Source organism: Malania oleifera, chromosome 3, assembly GCF_029873635.1.
Source record: "Malania oleifera isolate guangnan ecotype guangnan chromosome 3, ASM2987363v1, whole genome shotgun sequence".
Lineage (NCBI taxonomy): Eukaryota > Viridiplantae > Streptophyta > Magnoliopsida > Santalales > Ximeniaceae > Malania > Malania oleifera.
In genome coordinates, this window is record NC_080419.1 from 36,795,005 (window position 1) to 36,817,281 (window position 22,277).

At 37.5% G+C, this 22,277-nt stretch overlaps 1 protein-coding gene across 1 annotated transcript; it reads left to right on the plus strand.

Moving 5' to 3' along the window:
• Positions 1–12,776: 12,776 nt before the first annotated feature.
• On the plus strand, positions 12,777–21,936 carry LOC131151941 (protein NRT1/ PTR FAMILY 5.2-like). Its single transcript, XM_058103448.1, has 4 exons — positions 12,777–13,090; positions 15,256–15,473; positions 19,953–20,521; positions 20,611–21,936. The coding sequence occupies exons 1-4, from the start codon at positions 12,961–12,963 to the stop codon at positions 21,524–21,526; spliced, it is 1,833 nt and encodes a 610-aa protein (XP_057959431.1). The 5' UTR covers positions 12,777–12,960; the 3' UTR covers positions 21,527–21,936.
• Positions 21,937–22,277: the final 341 nt, after the last annotated feature.

The following is a 22,277-nucleotide window of genomic DNA, read 5'->3' on the forward strand; positions in this document are numbered from 1 at the left end:
AAATTCGTTGTTCGCCAACCTCATCCCAATATAATGGGGATCGACACTTTCGGCCATATAACGCTTCATACGGTGCCATCTCTATGCTGGACTGATAACTGTTGTTATAGGCGAACTCAACTAACGGTAGATACTAAATCCAACTTCCTTTGAAATCCAGTACACAAGCTCTCAACATATCCTCCAATATCTGAATGGTTCTCTCTGACTGTCCATCAGTTTGAGGATGAAATGCTGTGCTGAAGGTAAGTTGTGATCCCAAGGCTCTTTGCAAACTCTTCCAAAATTGTGATGTGAATCGTGGATCTCGATCTGATACGATAGAAACGGGCACGCCATGTAGTCTGACTATCTCTTGAACATATAATTCTGCAAGCTTGGTCATAGAGTAGTTAACTTTGATTGGAATAAAGTGAGCGGTCTTTGTTAGACGATCAACAACCACCCAGATGGCGTTCTGTCCATGGAGTGCTGGAGGTAGCCCAGTTACAAAATCCATGGAGATGTGCTCCCATTTCCATTCAGGAATGTGGAGTGGTTGCAGTGGTCCTGCTGGTCTCTGGTGCTCAGCCTTTACTTGCTGACAAGTAAGACACTGTTCCACAAATTGTGCAATCTCCCTCTTCATGTTATTCCACCAAAAAGACTCTCTCAAGTCCCTATACATCTTCGTGCTTCCCGGATGCACTGTATAAAGAGATCGATGAGCTTCTTCCAAGATTGTTCTTTTGATATCTTTGTCATTGGGCACACACAATCTAGTTTGGAATCTCAAAACTCCATCGTCAGAGATGTTAAAGTCTCCCTTCAGTCCACTCTGTACCTTACCCATAATCTTTACTAGCTCTGCATCTTCCATCTGTGTAGCCTTAATCTTTTCTTGTAAGGTCTGTTGGATTACCAGATTAGCAATAAGAGCTTGATGATTTCCTTCTACTATTTCCACACCAAATCTTTCCAGGTCCATCATAATTTGATGTTGTGTCACCATTGCCGAGACTGACGCTTTCATTGACTTTCGACTTAATGCATCTGCTACCACGTTGGCTTTTCCTGGGTGATAGTTGATGGCGCAATCATAATCTTTGATTAATTCTAACCATCTTCTCTGTCTCATGTTTAATTCCTTTTGTGTGAAAAAGTATTTGAGACTTTTATGGTCTGTGAAAATCTCACACCTTTCACCATAGAGATAGTGTCTCCAGATCTTTAATGCAAATACCACAGCTGCTAGCTCCAAATCGTGTGTGGGATAATTCTTCTCGTAGTCCTTGAGTTGTCGAGAAGCATATGCAATGACCTTCCCCTGTTGCATTAATACACACCCGAGCCCTTTCCGAGATGCATCACTGTAGATCACAAAACCATCTTCTCCTGATGGAATTGTCAGCACCGGGGCAGTGATGAGTCGTTGCTTTAATTCTTGAAAGCTTTGCTCACATTCATCAGTCCATTCATACTTCACATTCTTTCTTGTCAATCTCGTCAGAGGACCAGATATTTTAGAAAACCCTTCCACAAATCGACGATAATATCCTGCCAAACCTAAGAAACTCCTGATCTCATGAACATTCTTTGGTCTCGCCCAATCCACTACTGCCTCTATTTTACTTGGGTCCACAGAAATACCATCCTTAGATATCACGTGCCCTAAGAATGCAACTCTTTCTAGCCAGAACTCACATTTCGTAAGTTTGGCATAGAGTTTCTTTTCTCTTAGTATTTTGAGTACTAGCCTCAAATGGTTCTCATGTTCCTGGGGGCTTTTTGAATAAATCAAAATATCATCAATGAAGACCACCACAAATTGATCTAGATATTCATGAAAAACCCTATTCATAAGGTCCATAAAAGCAGCAGGAGCATTGGTCAGTCCAAATGGCATGACTAAGAATTCATAGTGACCATATCTCGTTCGGAATGCGGTCTTTGGAACATCTTCTGATTTGATTTTCACTTGATGGTACCCTGATCGGAGGTCAATTTTAGAGAAGACTTGTGTTCCTTGGAGTTGATCAAACAAGTCATCTATGCGAGGTATTGGGTACTTGTTCTTAATGGTCACTTTATTTATTTCCCGATAATCAATACACATTCTCATCGATCCATCTTTCTTTTTAACAAACAGTACTGGTGCTCCCCATGGTGACACGCTGGGTCTGATGAATCCTTTGTCCAGCAACTCTTGTAATTGTTCCTTCAGTTCTTTCAATTCTACTGGTGCCATTCTGTATGGAGCTTTAGATATCGGTGTCGTCCCTGGTAGTAGGTCGATAACAAACTCGATTTCGCGATCAGGAGGTAGCCCAGGTAAATCCTCAGGGAATACATCCGAGAATTCCCTTACTATTGGGATATCCTTGAGCTTCAACTCTTCCTTTGGTGCCTCCACCACGCATGCTAGGTACCCTTGACATCCATTCAAGAGTAATCTCTTTGCCTGGATTGCCGACAATATTTGTGGTGAAGGGTATACACGAGTTCCATTGAACTTGTATTCTTGTTCTCCAGGAGGTCTAAACACCACCTCCTTATTATAGCAATTTATACTAGCATAACTAGAAGTTAGCCAGTCCATCCCAAGAATTACGTCAAACCCGTGCATATTAAATACTACCAAGTTAGCCGGTAGTATTCTTTCCTCAATACAAATTGGATAGCCTTTAAGTATTTTTTTACATACTACCGACGTTCCCATTGGTGTACCCACCGATAACTCAGTCTCTAATGGCTGAGTCTCTACCCCGCATATTTTAACATAAGCTGTAGATATAAAGGAGTGTGTGGCTCCAGAATCAAATAATACTACTGCTTTCTTGGAGAATATGGGAATAATACCTGTCACCACATCACTAGTATTTTCGGCATCTCCTGGAGTGAGGGCATAGACACGTGCCTGAGTGGTGTTCTGTTGATTGTTGCTTCGAGGTGCCTGGTTGCCTCCTCTTTGTTGATTTTGTGGGCATTCTCGTTGCATGTGACCAGGTTCACCGCACCGATAACATACCCCTAGTCCGGCTCGACACTCTCCCCCATGTAATTTTTTGCATTTTGGACAAGGGATGCCTTGTGCATTGTTTGGGTTTCTCGCTGTTTGTCCTCGCCCCACATTGCTGCTGCTACTATTGCTGTTGTTGTTGTTGCTCCTTTTCCAAGGTCCTTGATTTCTACCAGGGTGAGACCCTTGTGGCATGGGCCTCTTTCTCTGCTCGGATATCTCCGCACTCCTTTGTAGACTTTCTTCTGCCTTCGTTGCTTTGTTCACCAATTGGGAGAAGTCTTCGAGCTCGAATACTGTTACCATCTCATAAATCCTTGAGGTCAAACCTTCTTCAAATTTTCGAGCTTTCTTTGATTCGTCTGGAACCAAATAAGATGCAAAACGAGATAATTCAATGAACTTTGCTGCGTATTGTTGTACATTCATATTTCCTTGTTTCAACTCCAAAAATTCCCTGGCTTTAGCATCTCTGGTGGTTTTGGGGAAAAATCGTTCAAAGAAGACTTCCTTAAAACGCTCCCACGTAAGGACGGTTGGATTTGGTCCTTCCTCCAAGAGTAACTTTTTCGAGTTCCACCATCGTTTGGCTTCACCAATCATTTTATAGGCTGCATATAGCACCTTCTGTTCGTCCGTACAATGAAGGACTCGTAGTATTTCTTCCATTGCTTGCATCCAATCTTCTGCAGCAATTGGATCGGCTTTTCCCTCAAAGGTCGGAGGGTGCATTCGATTGAACTGTTCAACCGTACAACCTCCATGGGTTGGTGGATCATTCCGATCCTTGGAGTTCCGCAGAAGTTCCTTCATGACTTGTGCCGCGTCACGCAACACTGTAGTAGCATTGATGTCTTCTCCATTGCGAGTACTCGTATTATTCTCGTTTCCTTCAACACTTACGTTGTTGTTCCTTGGGTCCATTCTGAGGGAAAGGACTAGAGTTATTTTAAAATCATAACCTCATTTTTTTAAAATTTTATCAAATTTATAGGCAAAAGAAAAACATCCTAATTTACCCGTTCTTACCCACATCATGGTTATGCTTATGCTCTGGTAAAATTATTTCTTAAAGTCTACAGAACCTATAACCTATGCTCTGATACCAAATGTAACACCCCGACCCCGAGGAGCCTGGAATATTAACTTTTTACTACTAATTTACAGCGGAAGAAAATAAACTCAATTTTTATTAAACCAGAGCACTAATATTCCATATTACAATCATTTATTTCTACAAATTATGTCAGTCAAAACATTATTTTATGTACATATTTACGTATATAAACAGTGTCTACCCTGTTTATCCTATGAAATTCCATTTTGACCAGGCCGACCTCCAGGGAGCGACTGAGCCGCAATGGTCTCTGAGCACTCGCTTAGACAAGGTCTTTCTTAGGCATCAAACATGGAATCAAGGATCCTAACAGAGAAACACTTTCTTTCTCTTTTTTTTTTATACTAACTATTATTATTATTATTCATTTTTTTTTTTTTTGGGTTATTACAAGCTTGTTGTACTATCTATGGACCCAAAACTTGCCTTTCGTCTACCTCATCCCAGAAGAGAGGAGAACGACATCTCCTGCCCTCTAATGTCTCGTAAGGTGTCATGCCGATACTAGCCCAGTAGCTGTTATTATAAGCAAATTCAACTAGCGGTAGAAGCTGAGTCTAGTTACCCCCAAAATCCACTACGCAAGCACGAAGCATATCTTCTAATGTTTGAATCATCCTCTCAATCTGTCCATCTGTATGGGGATGGAAAGCAGTGTCGAATGCTAACTGTGTACCCATAGCCTCCTGAAAACTCATCCAAAATCGTGAAGTGAACCGAGGATCTTGGTATGAGACTATGGATATTGGCACACCATGGACACGAAATATCTCCTGAACATAAATTTCTGCCAATCTGTCCATGGAGTAGCAGACTTTAATAGGGATAAAATGTGCGGTCTTCGTCAAACGATCCACAACCACCCAAATCGCATTCAACCCCTGTTGCACTGGTGGTAACCCCATAACAAAATCCATAGACACGTGGTCCCATTTCCATTCTGGAATAAACAACGGCTGCAACTGCCCTACTGGCATTTGGTGTTCAGCTTTAACCTGCTAACACGTCAAGCATTGCTGAACAAACTCGGCTATCTACCTTTTCATTCCACTTCACCAAAAATATTCTCGCAGATCCCGATACATTTTAGTGCTACCAGGATGTATGGTGTATAGGGATCTGTGAGCCTCCTCTAATATAGTTCTCCTGATCTTGGTATCTGCAGGAACACAGAGCCTAGCACGGAATCACAAGGCACCGTCATCTGATATGCTAAACTCCTCTCTCTGACCATTCTGCACTCTAGCCATCACCTGTGCCAACTATGCATCATCACTCTGAGCTGCTTTAATCCTCTCGTATAGCGTAGGCTGAACCACTAGACTGGAAATAGTTGCCTGAGGACTATCCTCTACCAATTCTATACTAAGCCTCTCCAAATCCATCAGAATTGAGTGCGCAATCTCCATAACTGCTAGTACGGGTCCCCTTGATTTCCTACTCAGAGTATTTGCCACTACATTCGCTTTTCCTGTGTGGTAACTTATTGTACAATCATAGTCTTTAATAAGCTCTAGCCACATTCTTTGCCTCATATTCAACTCTTTCTAGGTAAAGAAATATTTCAGGCTCTTATGATCCGTGAAAATCTCGCACTTCCCACCATATAAATGATGCCTCTAGATCTTGAGAGCATACACCATTGCAGCAAGCTCTAAATCACGGATAGGATAATTCTTTTCATATTCTTTAAGTTGTCTAGACGCATATGCAATAACCCTGCCATGCTGCATCAACACGCATCCAAGACCCTTCAAAGAGGCACCACTGTATATTACAAACCCATCTTCCCCTGATGGAATAGCTAGTACTAGAGGTAAAACTAACTGCCGCTTTAATTCTTGAAAACTCTACTCATAGTCGTCGGCCTAGTCAAACTTTACATTTTCCTCGTAAGTCGTGTTAATGGACCTGATAGCCTGGAGAAACCATCCACAAAGCGCCGGTAATAAACCGCTAATACCAGAAAACTCCTGACTTCCTAAACATTTCCCGGCCTTTCCCAACTCACCACTACCTCTATTTTACTCAGATCAACCGATACTCCTACCTCTAAGATCACATGACCGAGAAAAGTAACCTGCCTTAACCAAAACTCACATTTTTTTAATTTTGCATACAATTTCCTTTCTCTCAATATTTGCAACACCAGCCTCAAATGATGCTCGTGCTCCTCAAAACTCCTCGAATAGACTAGTATATCATCAATGAACACAACCACAAACTGGTCCAAATACTGATGGAACACCCGATTCATTAGATCCATAAATACTGTTGGTGCATTTGTCAACCCAAATGGCATTACTAAAAACTCGTAATGCCCATATCTAGTATGAAATGCGGTCTTCAAAATATCTTCTACTCTAACTTTCACCTGATGGTAGCCCGACCGTAGATCAATTTTAGAGTAAACCTGGGTCCCTTGAAGCTGATCAAATAAATCATCGATCCTAGGAAGAGGGTATTTATTTTTGTCTATCAGTTTATTTATCTCCCTATAATCGATGCACAACCTCATGGTTTCATCTTTCTTTTTCACGAATAAAACTGGCACTCCCCAGGGTGACACACTGGGTCTAATAAAACTCTTATCCAGCAATTCCTGTAGCTGATCTTTCAATTATTTCAACTCGACCGGAGTCATACGGTACGGTGCTTTAGATACTGGTGCAAATCCCGACAACAAGTCTATTGTGAACTCAATCTCATGATCAGGTGGCAAACCAGGTTATTCTTCTGAAAATACATCAGGAAACTCTCCCACTACTGGTATGTCAACTTGTCTCAATTCTTCTTTTGGCAATTCTTTTATATATGCGACATACCCTTGGCAACCACCCTGTAGCAGCCTCCTCACCTGAATAGCCGATACCAGCTATGGCGAGGCACGTACGCGTGATCCTATGAATCTGTACTCTTGCTCGCTCAGGGGTTTGAAAATTATTTCCTTCTAATGGCACTCTATGCTAACGTAATGAGTAGCTAGCCAGTCCATGCCCAATATCACATCAAACCCCTGCATATCAAGGATCACAAGATCGGCTAACAACACCCTCCCCTGAATACTTACTGGAAAATTTCACAGCACCTTCCTGCATTTGACCACTAATTCCATCGGCGTACCCACAAATAATTCTACATTTAGTAGTTGAGTCTCTACCCCAATTACTCTGACATACCCCGTTGATATAAAAAGAGTGGGTGACACTTGTATAAAAAAAAACAACAATTTTATATGGTAAAGCAGTAAGGGTACCTGTGACCACGTCTCCAACCGTCTCAGCATCTCCCAGTGTCAACGCATAGACTCTCACCGGTGCAGTATTTCTCTGTTGACCTCCGCGAGGCGCTTGATATCCACCTCAAAACTACCTGGGAGCCTGTGCATAATTCGATGGCATCTGGCACGATTAAGCCATATGACCCGGCCTCCCGCAACGATAACAGACATTCTCCCCCAGTTGGCACTCACCAGGATGTCTCCATTCGCATCTAGGACAAATAGTGGGAAGTTGTCTACCCTAAAATCCCCCATGCTTTACCATCTACCTCCTCTCTAAGGGCCTCGACTGGGACCCGCCTGATAACTCGAGGGCGCAGTCCTCTTCCTTTGACTCTGTGTCTCCGTCTCTTTAGATAGACTCTCCTCCGCTATAGTGGCCCTGTCAACCAACTCTGCAAAATCCTAGATCCTCAATACTGCCACCTACCTATAAATGTCTCGCCTCAGGTTCCTCTCGAACATTCTAGCCTTCTTCACTTCACCGGGGACAATATATGGGCAGAAACGCGAGAGCTCGATAAATCTCGCTGGGTACTGCTGGACTGTCATCGACCCTTGGGACAGACTCAGAAACTCCTATACTCGGGCCTCTCTAACTGAGGCAGGATAGTACGTATCGAAGAATATATCCCTGAAACGGGCCCAGGTCATCGGCACTAGAGTCGTCCTCTGCTCCTCCACCAACCATCTCTCGGCCTCCCCCGCCAACTTATACGTAGCATATAAAACTCTCTGCTTGTCGGTGCAATGAAGTACTATCAGAATCTTCTCTACCTCCTGCACCCAATTCTTAACAACTACAGGGTCAGTCGCTCTAGAAAAAGTTGGCGGATTCATTTTCATGAATTTCTTTATGGTACATCCTTGAGCCAAAGAAAGACCTCACCGTTCTCCAGAGCTCCGTGTTATCTCAGCCATAACCTGCTGAGCCACACTATGCAGCACAGCATCGGAATCTCCACCTCCTGTGCCAGAAGGACCTGCTCCATCATCCCCACTGGCGTGAGGGCTACTACCTCCTGGGTCCATCCTGCAAACATATAGAACACCGTTTTCAAAATCCTATTTCCCACACAGATCTAACTTATTTTCTTTAACTAAAACCTCATTTTCATTATCAACTTTTCCCCTTGATTCTATCCCACAATCCAATCCTGCAACTTAAACACACGACTCGTCGACAGTTTACTATGATTTTCCTGGAATCGTCACCCCAGGAAAAACAAAGAAACAATCACGAAATCCCGTATCCAGATCACAGACCAAAACCTCAAATCTTTTTCCTATATTATGGTATTGTTTTCTGCTGCACTCTAAAATCCATAGAACCTAACAACCTAGGCTCTAATACCAAGATGTAAGGTCCTCAAAATTCTTACCATTATATATATATATATATATATATATATATATACCTAAGCAGCGGAAACCTTCATATAACCATTTATATATATACTATACAATACCAGAATTCAGTATATACAGACCATAGCCATACAAAGTAAACCCCTCCAACATCATCTACCCCAAAAATACAAAACTCTGTCATAACTCACCCTACAACCGGGGTAATCAAGTAAACTTCCTATCCACGAGCCTAATCTGTTCACCTAGCTAGCTCACTTGAAAAATGGTAAAGTAATGGGGTGAGTCAACATTCAGTAAGTGGAAATATGCTATTACTAGTATGTGGCGACCGAATCATAAAATTATAATAATAGTATTTAAAACTGCATGATCTGGAAATTCTATAAAACACATGTATAATAACTTAAAACATTTGTATCATCTGAACTTTCTATCATTCATAGTGCTACATCATACTATATACAATAAAAGCTGTAAAATTGTATACATATACATAACTGTGTTCTTTCCTTGGGACTCTGTATGTCATGATTTGACCCCTCATGACAGGGTTGTGCGTCCCGTAAGCGAGACTTGACCTAGTCGGCCCTCCAGTTAAGTCACTATACTCTACCCTACCTCAACTCGACAAAACTACATACTCTCCTAGGCGCTGGATTGGCTACTACCTCATCAAACTGACCCCCTCCACCCAGCGAGCTGGGGCGCTGCATACTCTCCGAGCACGGTAGATGGTACCCACATACTATCTGAGATATGTGGTTGCACTCTATCTGTATCTAGCAACGGTATCGTGCTCTGTATTCTATATCTGTACTGTATCTATCTGTAATCTTTCCACAGGGATCTGATACTATATATATATATATATATATATATATATATATATATATATACATACTATACTCTTTATACTGTTTTCATCATGTTTCCAAAATAACCATAACACTATTAATCTGTACTGTAAATACTGTAATATCTGTAGCATCTTGATGCTATAACTGTGTAATCTGTGTGTACTTTCTTTCTATATAATTTGTCTGTAATCTTTCTTTCTGTATAATCTAAGTGTTATGACATTTAGGAAAACATAACTTTCTATATACACTGAATATACTGTTCAGAATAAATATCTGAATACTGATATATAAATATATATATATATATATATATATATCTGTGTAATCATCTGAATAAAACTGTATATGTGTACATATTCTGTTTGCATAAAATCTGCAATTATCTATCTATAGTTGTATAACTTGAAATACTAAAAAACTGCATATCAATATCATGTGCTCAGGCCACACATACTTTGAAAATTCACATTCTGGATAATATCTGGTATACATGTATATATATATATATATATATATAAAATTTATGATAACATAAATAAATCTCCTAGCATAGTATATTTTCCTTACCTTATCTTTGAAAAGTCCCTACTGTATTCTAGCCCGATACCCGTAGGGTTCTCCAGTCAACACCCTGAAAATCAAATCCCCTAGAACAAAATATCAATATTTATTTGTGTATTGTATTTCTTATAACTGAGGGAAAGACAAATACTAAATAAAATATCTTACCCTGAGATTGGGACGAAATCCAAACCAACTTTTCCAATGATCAGCTTTAGCAGACTTGCAGAGAACTTCGCCAAGAGCGTCGTGGTAGCCTTAGATCTTCGATCTGGTGAGAAATAGGCCCGGAATCGAAGAGAGAAGGAGAGAAGGATGTAGAGAAAGAGAGAGGAGAGGATTTCCTGTGTTGAAATTTCATCAAAAATCCGGGTTTTCACTATTTATAAAGCCGGATTCGTCGACGAGTCCTTTAATAATTTCGTCGATGAACTTCCTCCCTCGTCAACGAATTTCAGACTGTCCCAAAAACCCTTCTCAGTATCTTCTCGTTGGCAAGGTCCCCTTATGCGCTTGTCAACGAACTCCCTGTGTTCATCGACGAGGCCTTGTGAAAAATCTTTCGGGTTATTATCTTCAAAGTGCAATGTCATCGACGAAGCCTACTGCTTCCTTCTGTTTCTGTTTCCATTTCCCCCTCTCTTTATTATTTAAATACCATTATTTTTTAGGTTGCCACCATTATTGGCGGGTTACGGGACGTCATGACAGTTATTTATAGGCCGGCGTTCGTCAATGAGTTCAAGTCATTCGTTGACGAACCCATGAAGACACTTCATCAACGAGGATGCTAGTTTGTGAACGAACTTGAAATTCCCTGAAAATCCCAGACTCTCGGTATATTCTCGTCGACGAGACACGTGTACTTCATCGATGAGTTCTATAGGGACATTCGTTGACAAAGACCCTGGGTTTGTTGACAAGTTCCTGCAGATTCCCCTTTTCCTTTTTCCTTCTTTTTTATTTGTCTTCTTTTATTACTTTCATTAATTAAATTTTCCGAGTCTCTACATAAAGTGCTCACCAAAGCTTACTAATTATTTAATGGCAAAATTTGAAATGAAAGATTTAGGAAAGACGAAATATTGTCTTAGCCTATAGATTAGACATGTAAATGGCGAAATTCTTGTTCATCAATTTAAATGTACCGAAAATATATTAAGGCAATTCTATATGAACAAAGTTCATCCTTGGGATCTCTAATGATGGTGCAATCATTTGATGTTATGAAGAATCCATTTCGATCTCATGATGAGGGGGAGGAATTACTTGGTCTTGAAGTACCATATTTAAGTGTTATCGGCTCTTTGATGCATTGACCAATTGTACAAGACCCGATATTGCATTTATTATAAATCTATTAGCAATATATAGTTTTGCTCCTACCCGGTGAAATTGGAATGGAATTAAGCACGTTCTAAACTAATTTAAGAGATACATCTGATTCGGGTCTATTCTACTTATTGGATTCCAAGTCTCAATTAGTAGGATATACAAATGCTAGATATCTATCTAATCCTCACAGTGCTAAATCTCAAACTGGATATGTATTTCTTTACAGAAAAACTAGTATATCTTGGAAATCAATAAAGCAAACGGTTACAGCAATATCCTCTAATCAATCTGAAATACTAGCTATCCATAAAACTAGTATAGAATGCGTGTGGTTCAGATCAATGATTTCTCATATCTAAGAAAATTGTGGTTTTTAATCAATCAAAGGTATTCCAACATTTTTATATGAAAATAACGTTGCATGTGTAGTTCAACTAAGAGGAAGATACATAAAGGGTGACAAAACGAAGCGTATCTCTCCAAAATTCTTTTATACACATGAACTTCAAAAGAATGGTGATATAATTGTTCAGCAGATTCGATCAAATAATAATCTAATAGATTTGTTCACCAAAATTTGTCTACTATAACATTCAAAAAATTAGTTCATCTCATTGAAATAAGACATCTTAAAGATCTCAGTAGAAGGAGTTGATATATGAATGACATCCAAGGAAGTGTGTTATGAAAACCATAAGAGATTAATGACTGTCACCCATTCATTTTTCCCCCACCATAAATTCTTTGCTATCCTTATTGTCCTATAAAAGGACATTCTCCCTCAAATTTTGACACACGCATTGCATGCTTGAAATAAATAGACATATAAAAAGAATGAGAGAAGAGAAGAGAAGAGATAGAGAGAAGAGAGATATTTTGTAAGAGATACTTTATACAAGTCCGGTTCCAAATCATATTGTAATTTCTCTCGAAATAGTAAAGTTTTTCATCCTATTTGTCCGTGAAATAGGCATAACTGAATTACGTAAAATTTCTATTTATTTTCCTACATCTTTTATAAAATTAATGAGCTTTTATTTATTTAGTTCTTTAATTAAAATGTGGGGAAAGCGCCCATAGTTGTGTTCTTTTATCATTATTGTGGGCCGTAACTTGGTTGTCGAATAGTGGATAACTTGGAAGGGCATTTTCGTCATTTAACACCGCGGGGATTGGGGAGAAGGCCTCAGCTGGGCCGGGAGGTCCATGTGGAAGCGAAAACGGAAGATAGGGATTGATGGGGGTAGTAATATTGCAATTATTTTAAGAGAATTATAAAAAAGAAACTACCGGAGGAGCTGACTGCTGAGGTCTATAAATGAAGGGAAGGGGCCTGGCGGAATGGCAAAAGGGTAGCTTTGTGGAAGTGAGGAGTGGGGAGGAGGGGCAGTATTCGTAATTAGCAGTTAGTCATCATTGGAAATTAGAATAGAAGAAGATGGGTGAGGAGGCCGGTGAAGGCGGGGGAGTAGGAGGAGGGTACACCCAAGATGGCACCGTGGATCTCAAAGGCAACCCTGTTCTTAGATCCAAGAGAGGTGGATGGACTGCTTGCTCCTTTGTTGTCGGTACTCTCTCTCTCTCTCTCTCTCTCTCTCTCTCTCTGAAAATAGCTCATAAAGCAAAGTCTCAGAACACACACTCTCTCTCTCACAGCGCTTCCTGCGACTTCAATGTCTTCTTGAAAGTTGAACCTTTGGAGTGCCACCTTTGTTTCCTTCTTGTTTTTGACGTTGTGAAACTGGCTACTCCATTCGATGGGAATGAAAATAAAATTCCCAAGATTCAAGTTTCGTATATACCTTCAAAAAAATGTCTGTAGACTTGATCATTGCGAAGTTTACTCTAAAAATATCTTAGTTATATAAAATATCATGAACAAAATAACAATACCAAAATAGCAAAGAATAGATAAGAAAAAAATTTCATGGTAAAAGTATCTCTTCTTTAATTTTTATTATATTGTGTTTTATTTTAAGAAAAAGATTATTTGAGAAACAAACCATGAGTTGAATATAATTTCATTATATTTGTATAACTTTTTACAAAGAAAATTAGCTTGAAAAATGAGAGACTTTAGTTAGGGCAATTCAATGTTGGTTTGACAAATTAATGTCTAATCTTGTTAGCTGCGTCCGGTGCCTACTATAGTAGCTGCGGGAAAATTGCTGGCTACTAATTCTATGGATTGGTTGGGAGACCCATCCCCCTAACATTGAGATATCTAGGATTTGAGTTTTTTTCCTTTTAAAATTTATTAAATATTTTTAAATTATAAAAACTTTTGACACGCTCATAAAAATAATATTATTTTTTATTTTATAATTTTAAAAACAATTTAGAAAAATTATCACTTTATTTTATTATTTAAAAAAAAAAAATGATGTAGGATGGTTGAAAATAATTTTTATTCCTAATTTCGTAAACTAGTTTGAAAAATTGAAAATAAGGTGATATTTTTGTATTTTATTTAAAAAATGAAAATCACTTTCTACCCACAACTAAATGAGCCATTTAAAACTAGAAAATATGATGACATTTTTATTATTGATTGAAAAATTAGAAATAAAAATAAATTTTTTCTTTTATGTAAATGGGTGTGCCCAAAGCTCTTCACACGTAATTTATTTTTAAAAAATGAAAAAAGAGTGGATCTATTAATTACAAGGATATACTTTTCAAATTTTGGGCAGTTACCATAGAGCCCAAGGTGATATTCTCAGCATAATTTGATCAACTCAATTAATAATAAATATAGAGCTTCCTTTTTATAGATCAAGATCAAAGTCTTCATTTTTTTTTTTTTTGGATTACGCACCGAGTATCCATGTGTCCGTTTTACAGTCCACGTGATTAATCCTGCGCCTCTTGAAATTGACCCCACAACTTCAAAGGGAGGGTAAATTCAGGAGTTCAGGGGCGGAAACGAACCCGAGAGGATTTGAACACTTGACCTCATGAGAGGCACTCCCGCAACTCGCACTACCATCTTAACCACACCCTGGGGGTAGATCAAAGTCTTCATTGAATTAATTATATATATATATATATATATATATATATTATAATTCGGGGATTTCAATTGTCATCGCGTCACTTTAGACACTATAATGCGGTACCAAATTCTGGTGTGAAAGTCGTCCGCCCATTAACGTATCCCAGATAATTCAGCGGCATAATGCCTTAACGAGAAATCGAAGTCATGACATTGAGATCACCTAAGTCACAAGTCTATATTTTATATACTACTTTATTTTATTTTATTTTATTTTTATCAATGGGCCTAACTTTCATATATGTGAGTGAGAAAGAATTTTCTTTATTTTATTTCAATTCTCCTCTCTCTCTCTCTCTCTCTCTCTCTCTCTCTCTCTCTCTCTCTCTCATCATTGTCATCATCATTCATAAGATATTTTATTCATTTGCAAGAAATCACATGTCTATAGTTTGATCCTCTCAACCCCTAATCATCTATGAAGTAGCTATTATTTGCTAAAAGAATCAAGGCGATAGGTTTGATTTTTTTTATGCATTGTTATCCCTATGTTTGTCTTAAATGTAAATTTGCAAGTGGTGATACCTATTAGTATTGAAATTGTTCTCTCATCCTTTACATGACAGTTTGAAGTTGTGTGGGCTCCATGTTATTGACTAGTGTTCTAAAATTTCATTTTATGCTAAGTTACTTTTCATTGTTTTTATTTTAATATTCTACTATTGATCATTTGTGTAGTATATGAAATATTTGAACGAATGGCTTATTACGGAATATCATCCAATTTGATACTGTATTTGACGAACAAGTTTCACGAGGGCACAGTTACTGCCTCAAATAATGTCACGAATTGGGTTGGTACCATCTGGTTGACCCCAATCTTAGGCGCATACGTTGCAGACGCTCATCTCGGTCGATATTGGACCTTCCTCTTAGCATCTGCAATCTACCTCTCGGTATGCCTATTTTATTATTTATTTATTTTTAGATTTAGTTGTTACAAATCTATATTGTGTTGATAATTAATTTGTATTTTTAATTACAAAATTATTTTAGTTACATTTATTTTACAAAAATATGAATTATATTCTACATCAATTAAAGAAACTATGAAATGTTGAAACATATGCATCCCTTCTTATTTATTATATTGAAATTATTATAGGAACTATGATTTCTAATAAATGAAATTTAATAACTAATTATAAATTTTTATTTATTAATTACACTCATTATGCACCTGCACGCACATTATTCGATTGTTATCGACAACAAATTCTTTTGTTATTTACATTTAGTTCCCTACTACAGTTGCTCAATTAGTTCTTGCCCATGCGATTCGTCAAAAATAATTAAAATTGTGATTTGTTATTTTAATTTAGTTGATGAATCATTAAATAAACCATGTGATTTTTAAATGTAGTTTTTTTATTTTTATTTTTGCATTTTCTCTTTGTGTCAACTAAAAGTTAGAAATAAGGGCAGGTTCTTTCCTATTTGGGGTTAATAAATTTAATTAAATTAAACTATTTTATATTCATTGATCAGTTTCATTTTTTAAAAAAATTTAGCTGCAATTATTGCATGGAAGCTATCTAATTATTAAATATTTACTCTCATTTATTGTAAGAGATTTCATAAGTTAGTCATTAGTTTTAAATTTATTGTACAAAATTTAATACATCAACCATTAGCCAATAGTTAATCAACATCGCATGTTATATGAGTTAAAAATAAATGTTCTAACAAAAAATTACATAGCAATTTTTTTGAATATTTTATTAGTATTCTATTTTTTTTTACTAAAAGAGGACAATACCTCTATTTATTTATTAATATACCTTCACTTTTGGCGGGAGAATACCGTGATTATAAGATAAACAAAAAGGAGATTACAAAAAAATCCTCCCAAAAAATAACACTAGCAACCAACTAAATCAGGACAATAAAACTAAACATAACTAACAAAGAAGATAAAAATATAAACACAATAAAAAACAAATCAAAAGTCACCAGACAAAGCTCTAGAGCTGAACTAACGATAAACGAGAACGAGATCCCACCTATCCATCCGAAGAATACCTTTTAGATAACGTGGTAGAAAATGTTGTTCTTCGTAAATTACATTGTTTCCTATTTCTCATTCCTTAGCAATGAAATCAGTCGCATTATTGTCTTCCCTATATTGATGCATCACTATGACGTTCACTCCTAACTCCACTATGAGCTCCTTCCAAAAATCACAAAAATACCACAAAGTACATCTACATTTCCGAAGTTAATCAACTACAATTCGTGAGTTACTTTCAATAATCACATTAAAATAATGCAAACGTTTGCACAAACGAATTCCTTTCCTGATTGCTTTTAATTCCGCACTATTGTTCGTACCCTTACCAAAATAACTTGAAAAAACCGTTTTTGCCATGCCATGACAATCCCGAATAATTCCTCTACCTCCTGAAGTACCCAAATTGTCCCTACAACTCTCATCACAATTAAGTTTTATCTACCCTGCTGGAAGTTTAACCCACAAAATAATTTTTTCAGGTCTATCGCAAACTCTCTAATGCTTAATTTGAAACTCATTCAAAATCGTAATGTCTGACTTCTTCAAGTTTTGAAAAGAATTGGTGCTCTCAGTTATAAAACTAACACAAAATCGAACACTTTTTCCACATCTAATTTGCACTTTGATAAACTTCTTCTATTATCGCTTTATATCTTCGATTCCAGAGGCATCATGTAATCAAACACGGAATCAGTCCGATTAAATTACCTTTAATAGATGATTTTTTAGCATAGTGAAACCAATTTGCCATTCTATTTTTCTAGGGAAGAGATCGTTGGAAAGGAACTCCCAACATCACACTAGCCCGACACCAAACTTTTGAAGCCACCTCGCCTAAAGAAACAATATGATCAAAGTTTTCTTGGCTTCTCTGAACGCAGTAATCACAAGTTGAAGCCATCGATATTTTTTTTGTTTGAATTCTATCATCTACAGTCAAGCATTTAAACCAGACTTTCCATAAACACATTGAGATTCTTCTACTAATAAAGAATGCTAAAACTAGTCATTCGACACAAAATTATCACTTCTGCTCCTCACTATCTCCTAAGCTGTTTTTGTAGAAAAATTACTGTCAGGGGTAGGCTTCTAGACAAAAATATCCTACTCACTTTTACTAGTTAGCACCTGATACAAAATTTCCATTGTTTTATCGGCATCAACCAATTACAGTAATAAATCAAAGTTCCAATTTTTATTCAACCAGCAATCCTTAATACACAGTTTCTTATTCAAAATATCCTCAGTGCTCACAGATAACGAGCCTAATGATAGCCACTTGTTGAACCAAAAAAAATAAATCTCACCTCTTACCAAAATTTTAACATTATCCATAACTTCTGAAATGGTGATCATAATTGATTTTCAGAACTGAGAGTCATTTGGTCTTCCATTCCTTATTAATAAATGATCATTTCTACAATATTTAATCCTAAAAAAACCTACTCATAGATTGTTAGAGGCGAACAATCTAAAAGCAAATTTCATGAGAAGAAATTTATGAACTTCCTTAAGATCTCTTAGGCCCATATCCCCTTCCGAGGTAGGTTTACAAAATTTTCCCCAAAAGCGCTAATGAATCTTCCTTTTATCTTTCACCTCTATCCATAAAAAATTAAAAATAAGAGAGTTAATGCGAGAATATGTGACCTGCGAAACTTTAATTACAGACATCAAATAAATAGACATGTTAGACAACACATGTCTTAATAAAATTAATCTTCCACCTTGCGAGAGCAACTTAGATTTCCACCTTATAATTTTCTTTCTAATCTTCTTCACAAGAGGATTCAATGTCGTGGAAGGAAAATTTCCAAAAACTAAAGGCGCACTCAAATATGTAATTGAAAATTTACTTTCTATAAAACCCGTGATTCTCAATAAACCATGTTTCTGAGCAGGAGTAATGTATTTCAAGTGGTAAGGACGATTTGTGATTTTGGTAATCTCAAGGTCACAGGTTCGATTTCTGTTTGAAACATTATGCTGATGAATTATCAGGGGTGCGTCAATGGGTCATCCTCAATATTTAATTAGTATTCCAACTTTGATTATATAATAAAGCCTGTCGGGTCAGTTCAAGTGGTAAAGGCGACTTGTGACTTTGATGATCTCAAGGTCACGGGTTCGATTTTCTCCTGAAGCATTATGTCGGTGAATTATTAGGGTACGTCAATGGACCATCTTTTTGAGTTTGGTGTTGCATCATAGTATTCAAAGTGGCGTGATGGTGGCTAAAATCCTCGGGTTATTAAAAAAAAAAAAACTTTTATTATATAACAACTTTACTTGTAAAAATTTATTTAGAAGCATATATTTTAAATATAATATTAATTTTTTTTTGCAAATTTAAATAAAAATAGAATATAAATTATATTAAAATTTATCGGGAGTATATATCATCCAAAGCAAAATGTGGAAATTCAATTAACTTTAGTCTTTGGGTATTGAAATAGTCGAATAGCAGTAGCAGCCTGAGCATACGTCTGAATGCTTTGACCGAGTTTTTAATTATAAAGAGGGATTGAGAGGAGAGGCCAAGAGGCCATTGTCTTGAATAGAATATGGAATCTACTTTCGGCGACGACCGGACCACTGCTTGGCTTTTGTCTCATCTGCAGCCTGACACACCGCCAACCGAGTCCGCTGCACCCAACCTTTTCCAGTGGCTGTCACGGGTCTCCATACCTTTGATGATAACCTATTAACGTAACGAGTGGATAAAATAAGGTCCACACGGAATTTATATCGAAATTACTCTTTGTTGACTCAAAAAATGGGAAGATTCATCATATATTCATTAATATTAGAGGAAGATTCATTAATATAATTTAGAAAAGAGGCACGCGGGGGGGAGGTCCTCTATATAGGGCACTAGTGATGAGCAAAAGCTTCATGCTTATTGTGCATTACAAGTGCAAGTGCCACTGTGTGCCAGTTATTTTTCCATTCAATTTAAATTTTTTTTTTTTTTTTAATTAGGATGGGTTTGATTGAAGATTGATAGACTATTAGAGTAATAACTTGTGTGATGAATACCTGCATAAATAAAGAACATTCGAATAAATGAGTTGCTCTAGAATAAGTTACATTAGAATTATATTAGTTGGGTTGGCTTGTTTCCATAAAGAAATAATAAATAAATACAAACGATTAGGTTTGGATTAATGGATTTTGAGTTTTGGGTTTAGATTATTGATGAATTGGTTTATAACGAAATACAGTATAAAATTGTGTTACTTTTTACCACTCTCAAAAATGGGGTTATCGTATTTATATTTTTGTATCTTTCTGAATGTTCATGCTATTATTAATCCCTTTTTCCCCCCTCTCTATTAACTTCAATATACTTGATTACTTGTAGGGAATGTCTTTGCTCACACTAGCAGTTTCAGTCCCTGGACTAAAACCTCCTCCTTGCGTGCAAGGCAATAATGCTGCAAATTGCAGAAAGGCCTCTACACTACAACTAGCAGTGTTTTATGGTGCACTCTACATACTTGCCATCGGAACTGGAGGAACAAAGCCTAATATTTCAACCATTGGCGCAGACCAATTTGATGATTTCGATCCCAAAGAGAAATTTCACAAGCTTTCCTTCTTTAATTGGTGGATGTTTAGCATCTTCTTTGGGACCTTGTTTGCCAACACATTTCTAGTCTATATTCAAGACAATGTGGGATGGACCCTGGGCTTTGCACTTCCAACGCTCGGCCTTGCAATTTCCATTGGCATATTCTTAGTAGGCACACCCTTTTATAGGCACAGGGTGCCCACGGGGAGTCCATTCACAAAGATGGCTAGGGTCATTGTGGCTGCCTTGCGGAAAAGGAGGGTGATTATTCCTAGAGACCCAAAAGAACTCTATGAACTTGACCAAGAAGAATACATTAAGAAAGGGAAGTTTAGGATTGAGTCTACACCTTCTCTAAGGTTTGTTCTAATCTTGCCCGACTTGCAATCCCTATACATCCTCATATATTATGCAAACTGAATATACATCTTCCATTATATGCAAGCAGATTCCTCAATAAAGCAGCCATGGAAACAGGATCAAACAATTCATGGATGCTGTGCACTGTTACACAAGTGGAAGAGACGAAGCAAATGTTAAAAATGATCCCTATCCTAATTGCAACATTTGTTCCAAGTGCAATGGCTGCTCAAGTCAACACCCTTTTTGTTAAGCAAGGCACTACCCTTGATAGACGGATTGGTAGTTTTCACATTCCACCAGCAAGTTTAGCTGGGTTCGTTACAATGTCCATGCTTGTCTCCGTTGTCTTGTACGATCAGTACTTCCTCAAGATGATGCGGACGTGTACCAAAAACCCAAGAGGAATTACTCTTCTTCAAAGAATGGGAATTGGTTTGGTTTTCCACATCGTAATAATGGTTGTAGCATCTCTTACTGAGAATTACAGGCTTCGTGTGGCGTCAAATCATGGCCTAGTTAAACATGGAGGACAAGTTCCCTTAACCATATTCATTTTGCTTCCTCAATTTGTGCTTATGGGAATGGCTGATGCATTTTTGGAGGTAGCCAAAATTGAGTTCTTCTATGACCAAGCACCTGAAGAGATGAAGAGTCTTGGGACTTCTTACTCCACAACTAGTATTGGAATCGGGAACTTCCTTAGTAGCTTGCTTCTTTCGATGGTTTCTCGGATCACCAAGGAGAGTGGGCACCATGGATGGATCCTAAATAACCTAAATGCTTCCCATCTTGACTATTATTATGCATTCTTTGCTATGTTAAACTTTTTGAATTTCATTTTCTTCATCTTTGTCTCTAAGTTATATGTATACAAAGCTGAAGTTTCAGATTCGATGAAACTGATTGGAGAAGAATTGAAGGGGTTTAGACCTAGAGAACGCAACCAAGAAGGATCAATTCATCAAGAGGAGATGTCCCTAAGGGGTCATCCTGGTGGTTAGAGCATGAGACTTGCACATTAGAGATCTCAACTTCTAACATTGGTAGGATGTCTTTCATTGTGCAGCCTAAGCACAGGCCTCCAACGCACTCCAAAAGAAGAAGAAAAAGAAGCAGGAGAAGAAGAAAAAAATATGCCAAATACACAAGAGTTGGAAGCTCCAATTTGTCATTACAAGCTCCTTAGTAGTTTTAGGTAGGAGTGATGATTGTTCACATAGACTATATGCTAGGATTTTTTTTTTTTCGCATTAGTTATAGACTCGTAGTTTTTGCTATTTTCTAAAACAAAAAACATATATAATTAATTATAGGGAAAAATAAAGATTGAAATTAATTTTGCCAAGGGTTGTAAGTATGTAGTCATCTACAATTTACTAATATTACATAGTTGCTGTTATCAATTTAAGGATATCATGGTATAAGTGATAAGTGATTCCTTGGTAGCCTAAATCTACGTTTGAGATGTAGGGAGCTACAAAATAAATTCAAGTTAGAGTCAATTTTGATTATCGCTTTATGATGCCCAAGTCAATTTAGAAGCTTGGGCTTAAGCCTGGAGAGAGAGAGAGAATAAATACGTTCCAATTCCTTAGGGCTTCCTTCCATTCTGATTGGGTTTTTTGTCAGATTTTGTCACTTTATAATCATAAGAACTTTGTGAGGTGGTTCATTTCTCCATCACGAGGTTCACTACTCTTAATGTTTATGGCAATTGTTACTTAGCCGTCTTAGTTGTTTGTCCCAACATTT